The sequence below is a fragment of the Haliaeetus albicilla genome, chromosome 21, assembly GCF_947461875.1.
Source record: "Haliaeetus albicilla chromosome 21, bHalAlb1.1, whole genome shotgun sequence".
NCBI classification, from domain to species: domain Eukaryota; kingdom Metazoa; phylum Chordata; class Aves; order Accipitriformes; family Accipitridae; genus Haliaeetus; species Haliaeetus albicilla.
This window is the reverse complement of record NC_091503.1, coordinates 1,720,673-1,736,183: the sequence shown is the minus strand read 5'-3', so window position 1 is coordinate 1,736,183 and position 15,511 is coordinate 1,720,673. Positions and strand designations below refer to the sequence as shown.

The 15,511-nt window shown below is 44.1% G+C and overlaps 2 protein-coding genes across 3 annotated transcripts in view; one reads left to right on the top strand and one right to left on the bottom strand.

The window, feature by feature from the left end:
• Nucleotides 1-14,724, bottom strand: part of ANKRD33B (ankyrin repeat domain 33B) — a 41,117-nt gene extending 26,393 nt beyond the window's left edge. The window contains exon 1 of the mRNA XM_069808852.1: nt 14,299-14,724. Coding sequence (XP_069664953.1) covers nt 14,299-14,724 — 426 coding nt within the window. The remainder of the gene's footprint in view (nt 1-14,298) is intronic.
• Nucleotides 14,725-14,949: 225 nt separating this feature from the next.
• SNRNP48 (small nuclear ribonucleoprotein U11/U12 subunit 48) overlaps nt 14,950-15,511 on the top strand; it is a 48,631-nt gene continuing 48,069 nt past the window's right edge. Inside the window, exon 1 of one of the 2 annotated variants that reach the window (XM_069808854.1) lies at nt 14,950-15,064. The gene's annotated coding sequence lies outside the window, so the exon portion shown is untranslated. Of the gene's footprint in view, nt 15,065-15,355; nt 15,430-15,511 lie in introns of those variants that run through there. The other variant, XM_069808853.1, reaches the window with a different exon arrangement.

The following is a 15,511-nucleotide window of genomic DNA, read 5'->3' as shown; positions in this document are numbered from 1 at the left end:
TCTGTCTCAAGTCAACTACAGTACTGCAACTTGAGTTTAATAAGCAAATGCAGCACACGGTCGTACTGTATGTCATTACCTGGTAGCAAGAGCTGAGTGAGGCTCTACCTGCCATCGGTGTAGTCTTTCCTCTTTTACGGAGCCTGTGACCACCCTGTTTATCTGAGCTGAGTGTCTAGCTCCATACAATAAAGGCAGGAAGGCATCTTCTGCCTCTGTCTTTGGATCTAAGAATCTCATCTTCTAATGAATACACCCCATTCATCTAAATAATGAAGAAACATAAGGAGGGATTGAACATTAATATACCGTTAATTTGAAGTAAAGAAGATAGAACTAAATATCTGGAAAAAAGAGGGAGGAGCAATTTCACATTTATATTCAAATGTCTTGAATTACTAGACATGACCAGCCATTGTAAAAAACTGCTAACTCATTAATACAATATATCCACTTTATAGAACAGTTTCAGTCAAACAATCCAGAAACTGTTCTTCTCTGAGCCCTTTATTTCACCGAGAACTTTCCACTTGCTACAAAAGCCCACCAGACTGTGCCCAACTCTACCAAATGAGAGCCAAAAACCCCTCCTATGTCTCAGGAAAGCCATACAGGTCAGATGAAATTGCATTGGTACACAAAGGCAATGACTCATACAGGAGCAGTAAAATGAAGGAGATGTATACCTTAATGATTTCAAAGACTCTTTCAGGTTATGATCTTTTCTATTTTGGAGTCGGGGGTCCCATCCCATGCCATCCCCCCCCCCCGCCTTAAAAAGACTGTGTGCTAGTTTATCCTACTCACATGGAAATTAGAAAGCACAGGGAGGAAAAATCAAGGTCTTGCCTCTGTTGGAAGAGTGATAACTTATGATTTCCTTCTCTTTTTTAATTTCATGTGCAAGAATAGCTTTTACACCTAGATTTAATGGCATTTTACTTTCCATATATCTTCATTCATTCGTATCAAATTATTTGTGGCATGAGAAACCTCAATCAGTATGCGTCTTCCTGCATCAGATATCGCTGGCCTAAATACTTGCTTAAGGACAAAAACTCCAGCAAGCTTAGAGAGATTTAAAATCTTTTCAGAGAATGTATAATGGATTTTATAAGTAATTTCTGGTTTCCCCATCACTTCTACTAAAATTTTCATCACTCTTTCAAAGTGCCTTGATTTGGAGATAGGCTGTGAAGCTGACAGTTTCTACTGGCTTTTATTTTTAATTCGATAGGAATTAAGGTGACTAAGGTCTGTGCAGAAAAGCTGCAGTGTAGTAAAAAAACCATGAAGCTTTGTTAAGATCTTCCTTCACTCGCACCGATGAGAAAGGCAAAATTTTACAGAAATGAAATTAAATCCAAAAAACATGAACAAGTTTGATCACCGGCCACTTAACACTTCATCAGGCAAAGCATCTTTCTCATTATCTCAGAAGATACTGGGTTTTTTTTCTTCTTTTCTTTTCTGTGAGGAGTGGTAGCTAACATATTTAGAAGGTTTACAATTACTGACCAACTGTTGCAGTTCCTTATCCCAGTTTTTCTAAGAACTCTCTATTAGCTAAAAAGATCACAGAGCAGCAGTGGAAGAACAGTAAAACTTACATTTTTCTCCCTCAGTTTTCAGGCACCTGGAAGCAGTAACAGGTTTTCCCCCCAAACAGATCATTTTCAAATGTTTTGCTACGTGTTTGGAGTTGTTTTTCTATTTCTCTGCCACAAAATGAGAGAATGCTACTTGCCGATATGGAATATTTTTAAGACCAGAAGGTCTGCTCTTTGGATTTCTACCTGAAAATTATGGGCAGGATGTTTCCTGTTACCTTCAGAGTCCAACTCCTTCAATCCACCTCTGGAAAGAAACAAACAATAGCAAATATCCAAAATGAAGGCTTGTTGCAATTAACTGATGATACTAACTAACATTAGTATCAAAATCCTACAGCCAAAAATCACCTTCTTCTCCTTAATGTTTATAAATCTCATACTGGATATTTGCACAGTAGAACTGTTGTAAATAACATGATTATACTAATAGATATCGCTTTGTAGCAATGATCTTAAAAGTTCAGCCAATACAGGTAGACTTCAAAATCATGTATTTTGGAATGATATTATTGATTGCAGTAGCGCCAATAATGAGGTAGATTCCTTCCAGATACACTACCTGAAGACCTTAAAATCTGAAAGGAAACAACAGGAGACAGCTGTGGGAACAAGAGAAGTGAGTCTGTGAAAGTAATGATGACAACATTTGAATGTTTTTGTTAGTTATTGTATCACGTGAACAATCCTCACTTGCCCTTTCACCTGTGACTGATAAGCTGCTAAATTGTATAGGCTTTGCTCTAGTTCTTATTTCCTTTAAGACACACACTAACAATTTAGTGATAAATCAGAACTGATGTAAACACTGTACTATTTATTACATGAGGAAGTGGAAAATATGGTATTTTTAGACAAGTCTGAATGGGTACCTAAGTGCTATTTTAAAAACCTCCTCCCCAGAGGAATGTGATTTGTGGATGGCAGGGAGTAAACAGAGAAGGGCCGATATACACATTAAACTCACCAACTGCAATTACAATTACAATTTTGCATTATAGAAACACTAGTACTGATTACTGTTTTTTTTTAAATTCTCAAAACAATGAATCTATTCTTCTCATTTTAAAATTCTTAAACCATGAATTTTATTCCACGGATATATTTGACCTAAATTTTCAAGCTCTGCAGGTTAGCAGATGAATGACGGTAGACTGGCTTACAAAGGATATTAATTACAGAACTGCGATCTGTACTTTTCTGCACACCCAACTTGCCCAAGTAATAACGGCAGCATGGAGAGCTACAGGCGCACGAAGCCAGCAGCCCTCATATCACCCTGCTGGGGAGACGCACTTCAGCCAAACATGCGCAAAAGCTAGCCAAAGTGAACTTTTCAGGCAATAACCCCCGTGAACGCGACCCCACGACCAGGTGTAGCCCCCGACCCTCTGCCCCGGCAGACACGGTGCCCAGGACCCCAGCGGGACACGGCGAGGCGAGCGGGCACCCACGGGTCAGGGGCTTTTTGTGCCCCGGGTCCTGCGCCGACGCAGCCCGCCATGAGGTCACTCCTCCGACACCAAAGGAGACCCCAAAGAAAGAAAGATCATGGTATTTTTTGCTGACACCTGGTAGCGAGGCGATTTCACTGCCTTAACGACAGCAGAAAAGAGGGTGCTGGACCTGAGATGTGAGAAGCACTGGGGAACAGCATCACCGTATTAGAATCTTTCAGGTGTTTTTTTTTTCTTCTTACTTGAACTCAGATCTTCAGAGAATGATCAGTTCGCTGTATGTTTGTCATCTGTGAAATGCACAGTAACAATCCCATAGATGTACACCAAAATACCTCAGGTCTACCCACACCCATCTGTGAATGGAGCCTCTGCCCATAAATCAACTGCGCCGACTGTAATAAGCATAAAGTAGGTCGAGCTAAAAATGCCCACAGAAAGAAAAAATGACAATAGTAAGTGAAAGACATCTCACAACCTTGCACCTTAGAGGAAAATAATTTGGGTGATAAATTTTCAGAGAAAGACTGACATTAACTCACCACATCTCTTTCGTTTTTTCTTTCTTTTTGTTCTGGGATGCTGATACTGCTTACTGCTTCTAAAATGTCTCGTCTGAGTATTAAATATTTCAATGTTTGATTCATGTCGTATCACTAACAGGGTGATTGGGAGGTAATGGATGGTGGGAAAGGACTGCAATATCTGATTATATTTTTAACATTCAAAAGCAACTTTTTCAAAGTCTTCAGGCAACTGTATTTATTGCAACAGGTGGAATTTGGTGAGGCAGCTCTCACCTGTCACATTTAGTTACCTTGCTTTTGCAGGGAGTTTTCCACATGTATGTAATGGATCCAATACACTTCATGGGAACTTGTATGAGGTAAGCACTGTAAATGTACCGAGACACCTGACTTCAATAAACTGCATACATGCTATTTTAATTCAGGTAAGGTGCTAACAAGATTATCATGTACCTATACTCAGTTCAGGTTCCACAGGCAGTTCTGCTCATGGGTATCTTCACGCGTGGGCATCCCTGTTGCATCCTCACTGGAGGAAGAACTTTCCAGGCTGGGAAACACCCGCGGACCGTACAGCAGCAGAGCAGAAAAAACAAAACAAAGCACAACCAACGACAGCCTCCTTTCAACAGCTGGCAAGGAAGATTCAGTCCCACCTTGCATAAACGACGGCAGGACCCCCGGCTGGTGCTGGCAGGGGGTTAATGGGGGACCCCAGAGCTGCCCGAGACTTTCTGCACAGCCACCGCTTGCAGCCTGCGGGACGGTCTCTGCTCGGGGCATTGCCCTGGTTTTCTGCCCCTGCGGTGCGAGGAAGACGCTTTCGCTCCATTCCCAGGGTCCTTGAAATTAAGCGCTTTCTCTCCCTGTCACCCATGAAACGGCAAGCAGTTTCACCGCCACCTCACCATCAAACCACCAACTGAGCTGCCCTCCAGGAACGACGTGGGTTTCGTTCCGGACTGGAATTTTGGTGCAGGGGGTTCTGCTGAAGCCGCAGGGAATCATCTCTGACATGGGTACACTGCTCAGCCTCCCACCGGGCACGATTTGCCTCACACGGTGGTGACGAACCGCCTGCAGCATGGCAAGGAAAAAAAATCTTGCTTCCCAGCCAAAGGTTTCCCCTGGGTGCCGTCGCTCCGTACATCTCGGCATTTACTACGCAGCACTGCTTGTCTCGGTGCAACCAGAAAACTCTTCTATTGTGCTCGCACTTTCTAGGAGCTCGGAGGGGCTTTGTAAGTCTAAACACTACGGTTTCATTAATATCTGTGGTATTTCATTTTCCTAAACCAACCAATACTTATTATTCTATACTCTTTGTCTAAGAAGCTATTGCTGTTTCATGCTCTTTATAGAAAATCTTTCTTTGTAGAGAGAAAAATATTTTAAATGAACGCCTTTATGGACTGGAGCTTTGACTCTGCCTTCTCTTGAAACCTTTCAAACCCATGCAATACTTCAAGATATGCAGAAGTACCCTACCACCTTCCAAAGACAGCCTTCCCCTTCCTCTCACCCACACCTAAAGACACTTTTATGAACACATGGCTAGCCTTCGCCTATATCCCAATCAAATGGTAAACAGGTCTGCTGAGCCTTTTTTCCTATGAGCTACTAACTGCAAAATACCTAGGTTTTCTAAAAAAAAAAACAACAAAAAAAAGCCAAATGCCCCTGAAAGGCTGCTTTTATGAACACATTCAATATGTTCAGTTATCTGCCACTTTTCCACTTCAGAAAACTAATAACAATGGCTTACGTGAGAGACAAAACTTCCCCATGAGCCCAATTCTGAGCTGTGGCTGGCAGCATCTCTCGTCGTCAACGGCCAGTCTGTCTACACACAGGCTGTCCCAAAGATTGGGCCTCAGGTACTAAGAGGCAAAGAGGCAAAAGACAAAAAAACAAACCCCAAACCCCACATATGTGACAGAGTATTGCAGGATCAGGCTCAAAATGTTATACATCTGAAATGTGTGAAGCAACAAAAGCCTGACCGTGAGTCATTCCCGTTTTGCATCAGCTTGCTTTCAAATTGCTCCCTGTGGAATTTAACAGACATAATAGAAAATAATAGAATTGAAAAATGGGAACTATTTCCACATTGTGGGTTTTTCCCACAGTGGATACAATTTGAATTGCTAATTTGCTGCCAGATGTGCCACTACAGACTCTGTGACAACCATCCTCTTCCTTCGGTACTTAATTATTTCTTATTGTGACACACTGGGTATGCTACAGGATTATATTTAGCCCAGGTTCAAGGGTTTTCATTTTTGTGTTTAATGAAAGAACCCTTAGAAATAGGTAAATTCAAACCTATGTGGCATAACATTTTAGATAATTTAAAAGGCTGAGAGTAACTTTATTTATGAAAACATTGAAGGTGAACTCCTGTCTCCAATAAAGCCCGTGGGAGTTCTACATTGCTTTCACATCCTCTAGAGATTTTCTTTTCTATTTAAAAAATCTACCAGCAGCTTTTAGTAAGTGGCCTTTGTTCAACCATACCTCAGTCACAAAAGTTAAACCGAGTTCCACAGAGCAACGACAGGCAATATAGGAAGAATATGCAGCAAAATCCTTAGCATTACAAAATGTACTTTTTATGTCAATTGCTAAAGAACTACCCAGAATGGAAGGACTTGTATAAACAGAGTGTGAGAATTGGAAAAGGTACTGAAATTAATGCAGAACCACTAATTTGGGAAAAACTGGAGCATCATGTTAGCTATGTCATCCTACCTGAAAGCTATCTCATCATATCTGAAATAAGCACACAGCATTTGCCAATAGGTATTATACCAATGTTAGTATCGGCGCAGTTAATGATTTCCAGAACTATAACACAGCAGGAAATATCGCCTGTCCTTTCAAATGATGTTACTTTGGGCACTTTAAATTGAAAAGCCTAAAAAAAAGGCAAATTAGGAGAACCACTTGGGACTCAGAGAAAACCCGGGCCACATGCCGGCCATGTGGACACTGTTGGTCCACTCCTGAGAGGATAACTCCGAGTAGGGTGGACGTGCTCTCCTGCCAGAGGAGGTTTCCCCTGGCAATGCACACACAGCCCGTGTGCATCTAGTGGGATCTTCTGCAAGTAAAAGGTTGCTGATGATTTCCAAATCGATCTTTATTTCAAAATTAACAGCGAATCTTACTTAGTGATCACGTATCACTTTTCTTTAGAAGAAGAAAAACGCGTTTTAATGAAATGTAATTTAAAAGAAACCTGATGCTCATTAGGCTCATCTGGCATGAAGCAACCAACATCCGTAAAGTCATACAAGAGTTACTACTTAGTCTCACCATCGTTCTCCTCTGTGAAAACGAAGTACTACCAACACATAATAGTGTCGCGATAAATCCCCTGATTTTTGTTGGGTCTCCATTACACGGTAATCGTTACCAAAATGTATAACAGGGCTTTGGGGCTTTTTATCTTTCAGTCTGTATCTTCTTGAGTAGTAGAACAGATTTTGAATGCAATAGTACCTGCTGCAATTTCTGGATAGAACCAAATAGATACTTTGATTACTTCTCCTCCTTGTTCAACTTTTGTTAGTATTTATTTTCGTAGTTTACATTATTCCCAAGCACACACAGAAAACCATGTGATTAAAATTAATGAGACGACGAGTGGTTCCTGTGGCACATGCCAAAGTGAACCTATCTCAAAAGCCTTTTTGAAACGTCCCCTGAAACCCAGCTCTGAGCCCAGTGCCTGAGATGGGACCATTTATTCTTTCTTCCTCAGAGAACTTGCCTTGAGACCTAAAGCCTTGATAGACAAGGTACCAGGCAATGACTTATTGGTGTTTACAGAAAAAAAAAGGAAAAATAACCTTCTTTTTCGTGTCCCAAGATGCTTCTAGAGTTTTCTTATCCTGAATCTGGCTGCAGTTAAATACCCAAGTCTTCTGCATAGGAGACTTCAGTCCCACCATAAGCAATAAGGAGAGCAATGTCATTTTCGCTTTCTTCTTCCACCGCCTTTATTGCAGGATTTAAACCTGACTTTTCTAAAGATGATTGCTCTTCATGGACTTTTCTGAAGCTCCTTTCTCCCTCTTAAGTCCTTTTAGACCTACTCTTTTTTGCAGCTTCAGCATCAAAAATTGCAAAACTTTTGTCTGAAGTTGCCTACATATCTACAATGCCTACTCATTACTTCCAAATAACCTTTTTAAAATACCATACTACAAGAATCGCAAATTTAGGTAAATCTTGAATTTCTGCCTCAATAAAATTTCAGGGAAAGGATCTTAGGAACCTTTAAGGGAGAATATTAGTGCCAATATTCCTTCTTGAGTAATTCCTCCACAAGAATATAAATTTGCATTTCGTAATGGGATGAAGGAATTAGCATGTCACATTGTGCACTGTGAAATAAACCTCAGTGATTGTCCTGGAAGAATGCAGTAAGGCATCCTGAGGTCACGTTTCTTGTAACCTGTGTTACAGACACATTCTGTTAAAGACACCATTACAGATCTGTCATAAATATTGATGACAGATGGACCAGACAACCAGTTTTGTTAGACTATCATTAGATTTTTAAATGCAGCTACATTTTATTACATCTGGAGTCAACTTGTGCTCAGCTGGGTAACCAGGGTCATTGCTGCATCTCTGAGGAGCTCTGCAAGTCCAAACACTTGATTTAAGAAACTAACATGAAACACTGCTTAAACTAGAACAAAAGATTGCTATGACCTTCTGGGCTACTGTCAGGCTAAAAACATCCCTTATGTTCTGTACACTTTGCATTAAGCAATTTGTCAAAATTCTTCAAGGAAAGTGCTCTTCATTTGGTTTCTGTAAAAGCTGTGTAACTTGAAACTGGATTAAACTTGTACAACTTTCTGATATGGATGAGGTCTTCAAATCTGTATCTATCAATTTCCGTAAGAGTTACATCTGTTAACTAATGCTGCTTTTGACCCTAAGTACAAATTATACCTTACTACCTGCCAACTGCACAGAGGATGCAGCAGGTCTGGTCACGCGTTTCCAGGGGTCTGCTACAGACCTGCATTTCCATTCTTTATGTCTAAGCACCCCATGGTCCTTATTAATTTTTCTCTTTATTCCATAGCAATCACGTTCCATGCATATACTTCTTCTTCAGTTAAGCTATTTTAAAGGATATGTTCTTGTGCCAGATTTACAAAGGCATTACTCACCTAACACTTCAGATGAACGCAGACAAGGGCAGGCAGACAGCTAACCTGCCCACGCTCTTCTGACAACGCCTCCGAGCTCCTATCTGTATCAATCTGGTCCGCACTCTGGTTAACTCACTGAATTCCTTCTTAGCCAACGGACTTCATATTTTCCATGCTCTTTCTACTCCTTTCTGCTGGCTTCCCTCGAGTTGTAATTACAGTATTTGAAGGATTCCCAATTTGTTTTGAGCAGCTTCTGTATTTTGACATCTACTATTCCTTGCCTTGCCTTGCTCGCTCACTTCCTTTTTAAACACATACGTATTTTCAGGGACTTTTTTTAGTGCGTTTCGGTATTTCTGTACTTTTTTGAAGATTTTAAATTAGATTACTTTTACTGTTAGGGTCTTTTTAAAATTATTTCCACCCTAAAAAATTCCCTTTCATGCTTTAGTGTCACGATGTTAAGTTTCAACACAATCCCTCCCGTGAGAATTCCTTGTCTGAGAGAATATGAGGGAACTGAAACTGCCTATGAAAATATGAAAAAAGTTCCCAGCACTGTAGCAGATGACATTCTTCAAATCCTTTTTCTGACTTGGGATGACTTAAGCTGTGTGCCATGACAACTGAAAAGCAATATGTGACAGGGAGATCTTTATCCCTCATCACAAAATGCTGCGCTCCTCCTTCTTTATTTTTACAAGTTAGCATTGTGAAGATAACAAAAATAATAAAAACAGGTTAATGGAGTGTTACACAAGCTCTGGCGCTTTTTGTGATATGTGACTTTCTAGAAAAGCATCATCCAGCACAGCGTTCCCTCACCCGGGAAGTGGGAACTGAACCACTGGCTCCCTGTCCTTCTCAGCCCATCACAATTTTAGGAGTCCAGCCCTAAAACTCTCCTGCTGAGGAGAGAAGGAGAGCAGGGAAACCACCTTCCAAATTCATGCTCTACCCTGCAGTGTGAACTGCCCCCCCGGCAAACTTCCCTCCTGCTCTTGCTTCTCTGGGCTTACTTCCACAGCTGACAGAACCCTACGTTCTCACAAGCGTTTCAAGGAGGTTTCTAGCCAGGACATCTCTACTTTATTTTTGTTTATTCAGTAGCAGCAACTTCCAGGCTTTTGATGCATCGTTCTCCCTCCCCTGGTAATTCTTCATTTGTTTTTTGTACTAAGCAACACAAGAGGGGAACTCAAAAGAAATTTAGATCAAGAAGAGCAATAATAGCCTTCCAAACTCTGTTTTCTTCCTTCAGCAGAAGAAGGAGAGGACAAAAAACCAAACAAATCCAGGCCCGCTTGGTGACAGAGCTGCAGAACTACCAGCCTCAAAGGAAAACTTACTCCAGAGCAGTACTGATCATCAGCATCCTGCATAAAGCACTAACGGGAAAAGTTAACTGTGCTCATATATGGACTTAGGAATATTTTCAGAAAGGAGAAGAAAGAGCTTACAAGCTGAGCCACACAGGTTATTTTGTCTCCACACCTTTTAAAGCAGCAAAACGAAGATCACAAATGTACGATCTCCACTATATAATGGTATACTTGCAACAATAAACTGTTTAACTGCAGATTGGTTCCTAGCTACCAATGGAACCGGATGAAAGAATCATTGAACAATGACATAAAAAATGAAAAGCTGCAAAAGACTCAATAGAGTATTTTCACACATATATCAACTCTAAAATACAGAGTTACAGAATACCTACTAATACAGACTATACCATGTGGATGGTTAACACAAAACCTCTCTGTGGATGAGCTGAAGTGATTATTTTCAATCTGGCATGAGAATGTGCTTTGCTGTCTTCTCTCTCCCTCCCATCCCTTATTGCCTCCTCTATTGTCATGGCAAATTTCTAAATTTGCTTTCATTATGCAGTTAGGTAACACCAGATTTTGAAACTCTGTCTTTCTGAGTATATATAATACTGGTCTCCAGGCAAGATCTAATATGAAGAGGTGTTAAACCTTGTGAGATGCAAATATCTGATACTCTGGAAATGTGGCTAGTAAGGAGGCAAAAACAGTCCCCCCAGCATGTGGAGAAAAGCAGCGACATTTTCTGGATCACACTCTGGTCTCAGCCAGATCAGGAGATTCCACCGGAGCCACGATTTTATTTTCTCATATATATTTGCAAATCCCTCTTCATTGCCAGCGTGAGGCAGGTAAATCCATCAACGTTAATGAATGAGACGCTGCCCTGCATGATCTACAATTAGTATATTACATGCTGTCATAGTTGTTTTCCAAATATTTCAGTATTAGATTTGGCAAGGAGAGGAAATGAGCAGTACCAAGCCAGCCTTTTGGGACTCCATATGCAGACAGCAATGCAACCGAAGATGCGGGGATCAACCCTTTGGGGATCCTATGCAGACAATGATATATAAACTGTTGTTGTCTCGACAGGAATGAAAACGAGACAGGGAAGGTACCGGTCTTCAGGCTACACGTGGTGGGTAATAAAGCGGATGTTGTGGAGTCTGTTTTACTGCAGGAAGGTGAATTTAATGAAAACCTGTGCCTGGCAGGGAGGTTCTACAGCTCACAAACAGACCATGGGAAAAATACGCTTCTGCAGAAACCCCACAAAAAACCACTACCCAGCCTTGGCAAGTTGACTTGAAAGAGAGAACTGATGAATTTTGATAAAAAGAATGGAGGAAAATAAGTAAGTCACCTATGGATCTTAGCATTTTTGGAAATAATTCCTTTTGAATCTCAAATTTATACATTTATACTTTAGGGACAAGGTAAAAATCTGAAAACAAAGCAATGGTAAAACTCCAGCTGTTTGTGCCCAAATTCATTTAAAGAATTTAACCGTTAGGAAGTTTCTTCTTCATGTTATGTTTTGCAAGTTGAGTTTAATTACTTTAAGAATCAAAATACGGTATTGTCTTACTACCATAACCTGTTACATGATTCGTCTATTTTAAAGAAAACTAATTTTTAAATTGTGAAAATGAAACTGTACTGTACATACTTAACAGAGGTTATCAGATCAGGATTGTGAAAATAGTTAATATAGTCAGTTGGACAGCCCTCCCTTCACCATCCCGCTCCTCAAAAAGCAAGTTATCCTTCCTTCCCTCTCCTGCCTCACAGAAAAGAAACAAAAACTTAGAGGAAACAAAAGTTCAGCTTATTTGTTTACAGTGTTAAAAAAAAACCCACAAAACCAAAAACCTTTCCAATAAATGCATGCAAGATAGCATTGCAAAAAAACATTATCCCAGCGAAAGAAGATACTGAAAGCCAACAGTGCAAGTTTTAGCAACTGAAAAATGTCATTAGCACAAGCGGTATACGTAATTCGTTCAGTTACTTTTTGGCAGTGAAATTAAGTTTTGTTTATGGATAATGTCCAATGACTTTATATGACAGGCAAATTCAAGAGCTACAAAAATTCCACAGAAAGGGTGATAAAAGACCTGAGCGAAACTTCCCTTTTGTCAGGTGAAGTTCTCTGAAAAAGGTGGTTTTCCTTTGCAAAATAACGTGAATATGCCTTGATGTCCCCTGTGGGGATGTCGGGACTGCAGTCACACCTAAAGTTTCAGTTTCCCAGCAGAAAGGTTTCTCCATCCCATTCACATCTGTCTGGAAATGACAGATTATCCTGCTCCGTACCACTGTAGTTAGGGCACTTCTCTGAGGGAGGCAGACAGAGAAACTGAACTCATGCCTCCCACATCATTCATGAGGCTTCCAGAAGTTGCTGAATCCCAGAACTTCTTTTACTTGGTTTTCATAAAAAATGCAGAAAACAGAATTTGATGTCAAAGTTTAATTTCAGGTCAAATGGAATATTTGCTTAAGCAGAGAATTTTTTTTTTTTAACAGTATGAACAAATAAGAGGAACTTTCAGTTTGGATTCAAGCTACAATTTTGTTTCTTTTCTGGGAAGCTGGAGAGATAAAGAGTAGTAACTTGCTTTTGGGCAAGTGGGATGGTGCAGGGACGACTGTCCAACCAGGTAAATTCACTCTTTTCATCACCCTGATCTGATCACTGCTGCAGAAGGAGCTGCTGGGGGATGAGGGCTGATGCCTGCGCTGAATTTCTTCGTATCCCTTGACTCAGTTCCCCAGGACCCCAGCCCTGAGACGGAGGATGCTGGCAGCTTCACAGCCAGCTGCGTGCCTTCTGCTGGGTGGGAAGGCTACCCTTTCAGAAAGGACAGCCATGGGGGGACTTGGTCTTTCATGCCACACGTACAGTGGGGCCAAACCTCCCTCACCCTCGCACGCTTGAGACACAGGGAATTGATGGACCTCGGCAGGGGCGAGTGTCCACGCAATGTCAGGGCTGGGTTTGGGCTCCAGCTCAGGCCTAGACCTCATATATAGGATCAATGTATCTGCAGGATCTTCAAAAATCTCCTGTAATGTACATTCGGATCTCACATGTTACCAACCAAGAGGGTAACTACATCGTAAGTTGTCCTGGGCAGAAAAGTTGATTTAAAACATTTCTAGCTTATTGTGCTCATTCCCACCCCCACGCCATAGGTTGCTGCCCCCTCAGATGTGTTAATACAACTTTTTGTACTTGTATCTTTTGCAGAAATTTACAGTGAATCAGATCACTAAAAACCTGTATTAAAAACAATCCTTTGAGGGGGGGAAGTAAAGACAGTTATAGGAAAAATCCTACAAGTACATACGTCCAAGACACAAGAAAAGCCCCTCTCCAAATAGCACCAAACCCAAATTATTGCATTATTTGCGATGTAAAGACCACTTATGTTGCCAGAATGTCATGTCATTAACCCAATTAAAATAACTCAGGCTTTCTTTCCAAAAGCTCCTGTCACAGAGCATATTTTGGAGATTGTTCATGCAGACTACAAGTAAAAGTGTCTTAGTTTTAATGTAAGTTGTAGTAATAGTAGTGAGAGGAGTTGCCCTTTCTAATCGTCAATATTGTTGCTAAAACATCCCAGGCTAGAGGGGCACAAAGTGCCTCCAGCCCTGGAGGATCGTGAGCAGGAACCACCAAGCTGCATGGTGTTAGTTACACATTCGGCAGGAAATCTTTCCCAAGTTGTCACCTGATTCAGTGAAGTACACTTCTGTCCCTGCGATTAACCAAGGAACAGGCAAAACCCGAGCCACAAACCTTCTACTGACACAAAACCCCCCAAAGAGTTCACCAGCAACAAACCGAATACCAGCAGAACCCTGAAAAGTCTGGTTTTAGCACAGGAGCCCTGCGTGGCGTTCTAGGAACAGGGAGCAAACTTACATTTCTGGGGGGTGCTAAACAAAAAAAAAAACACCAACATAGAAGGGAAACACAAACTTTGACCGGGGATGGACCGCCCAGCAAGGAGGACGGCCGAGCCCAGCAGAAGAACGATGCCGCCCGCTCCCTCTCCCCAGCATCCTGCGGGAGGGCGAGACCCAGCTCGAACCTGACGGCGGGAAAACGGGAATTTCATCCGCTCCCTCCTCCCTTACACCGGACCGGACCCGGGGGGGCCGGCAGGGCGCGGTGTGCTCACCCGGCGGTTGCGGTCGGTCTCCCGCACCTCGTCCTCCTCGGGGCCTTGGCGGATGAGCGCCCTGAGCACGACGGCGTTGTTGGTGCAGCAGGCTCGGAAGAGGCTGAGCGCCTCGGGGCTGTCGGGCTCCCCCCGCTCCAGGGACCAGCGGTCCTCCTCCTCCTCCTCCTCGTCCTCCAGCCCCCTCGGCGGGTAGAAGGAGTCGTCCGAGGCGATGCTGCAGGTGTCGGGCAGCTCGGAGAAGTCCTCGTACTCCTCGCAGTCCTCCTCCTCCTCCTCCTCCTCCGGCCCCTCGGCGGCCGTCCCCGCCGCCCCCTCCTCGGGGCCGCTCTCCGCCTCAGCGCCCGGCAGCTCCTTCTCCGCCGCCGGCGCGGGGCAGACCCTCTCCCCGGCCAGCTGCTCCCCGTCCCCCGACAGCAGCACCATGTCGGCCCCGGGGCCGGCAGCCGGCAGCTCCCCCCCGCCCCGAGGGCTGCCCGGCACCGCGGCTAGCGGCTCCGCCGGGCCTCCCTCCCTCGCCCAACGGCCGCGGGGAGCCTCGGCTTCTTCCCCGTGCGAGCAAACTGGGCGGCGGGCAACGATCCCTCAGCCCCCCCCTCGCCCCCTCCAGCCCTCAGGCAAGGCTCAGGCTCCTCCCGCGGGTCGCCCTGCGGCAGCCCGGCGGCCGGCCGCCCCCGGGCCGGGGCATGCTGCCGCCGGGGTTCCCCCCGGGGGCCGGCGGTGGGGGCTCGTCGACCACCGGCCGGCCGGCAGAGCGACGGCTGCGGTAAGCGGGGAGAGGACAGAGTTGCCGAACTCCTGTCCCGTAATCCGCTCAGCATCTCTTTGGAGGAGATCGGGGCTCGGGCTTAGCGCGCTGACATCAGGGGCGGGCGGGAGGGAGGGCGGCCGCCCCTCAGGCGCGGCGGGCGGGAAAACACCTGCGCTCCCAGAGAGGAGCTGCGGGCTCCTCAGGCGGCGCCGCGCCGCGCCGCCGGGCCTCCTGCCCGCCTCAGGCGGCGGGCTTCGCCTCTCTCGGCGGCGGCAGCTCTGCCGGGACGGAGATGGCCCACGGCGAGGCCGGCCGCGGGTGGGAGAGGGGCCGGGGGCTGTGTGGGGGCAGAGGCGGGCGCCGGGCCTCCGCCATCGCGGGTCAGAATTCACCTTTCGAGACAAATACACTGAGGGAAGTGATGGTGCAGCACTTCGGTGCTTCGAGGAGAGCCTCAGAGCA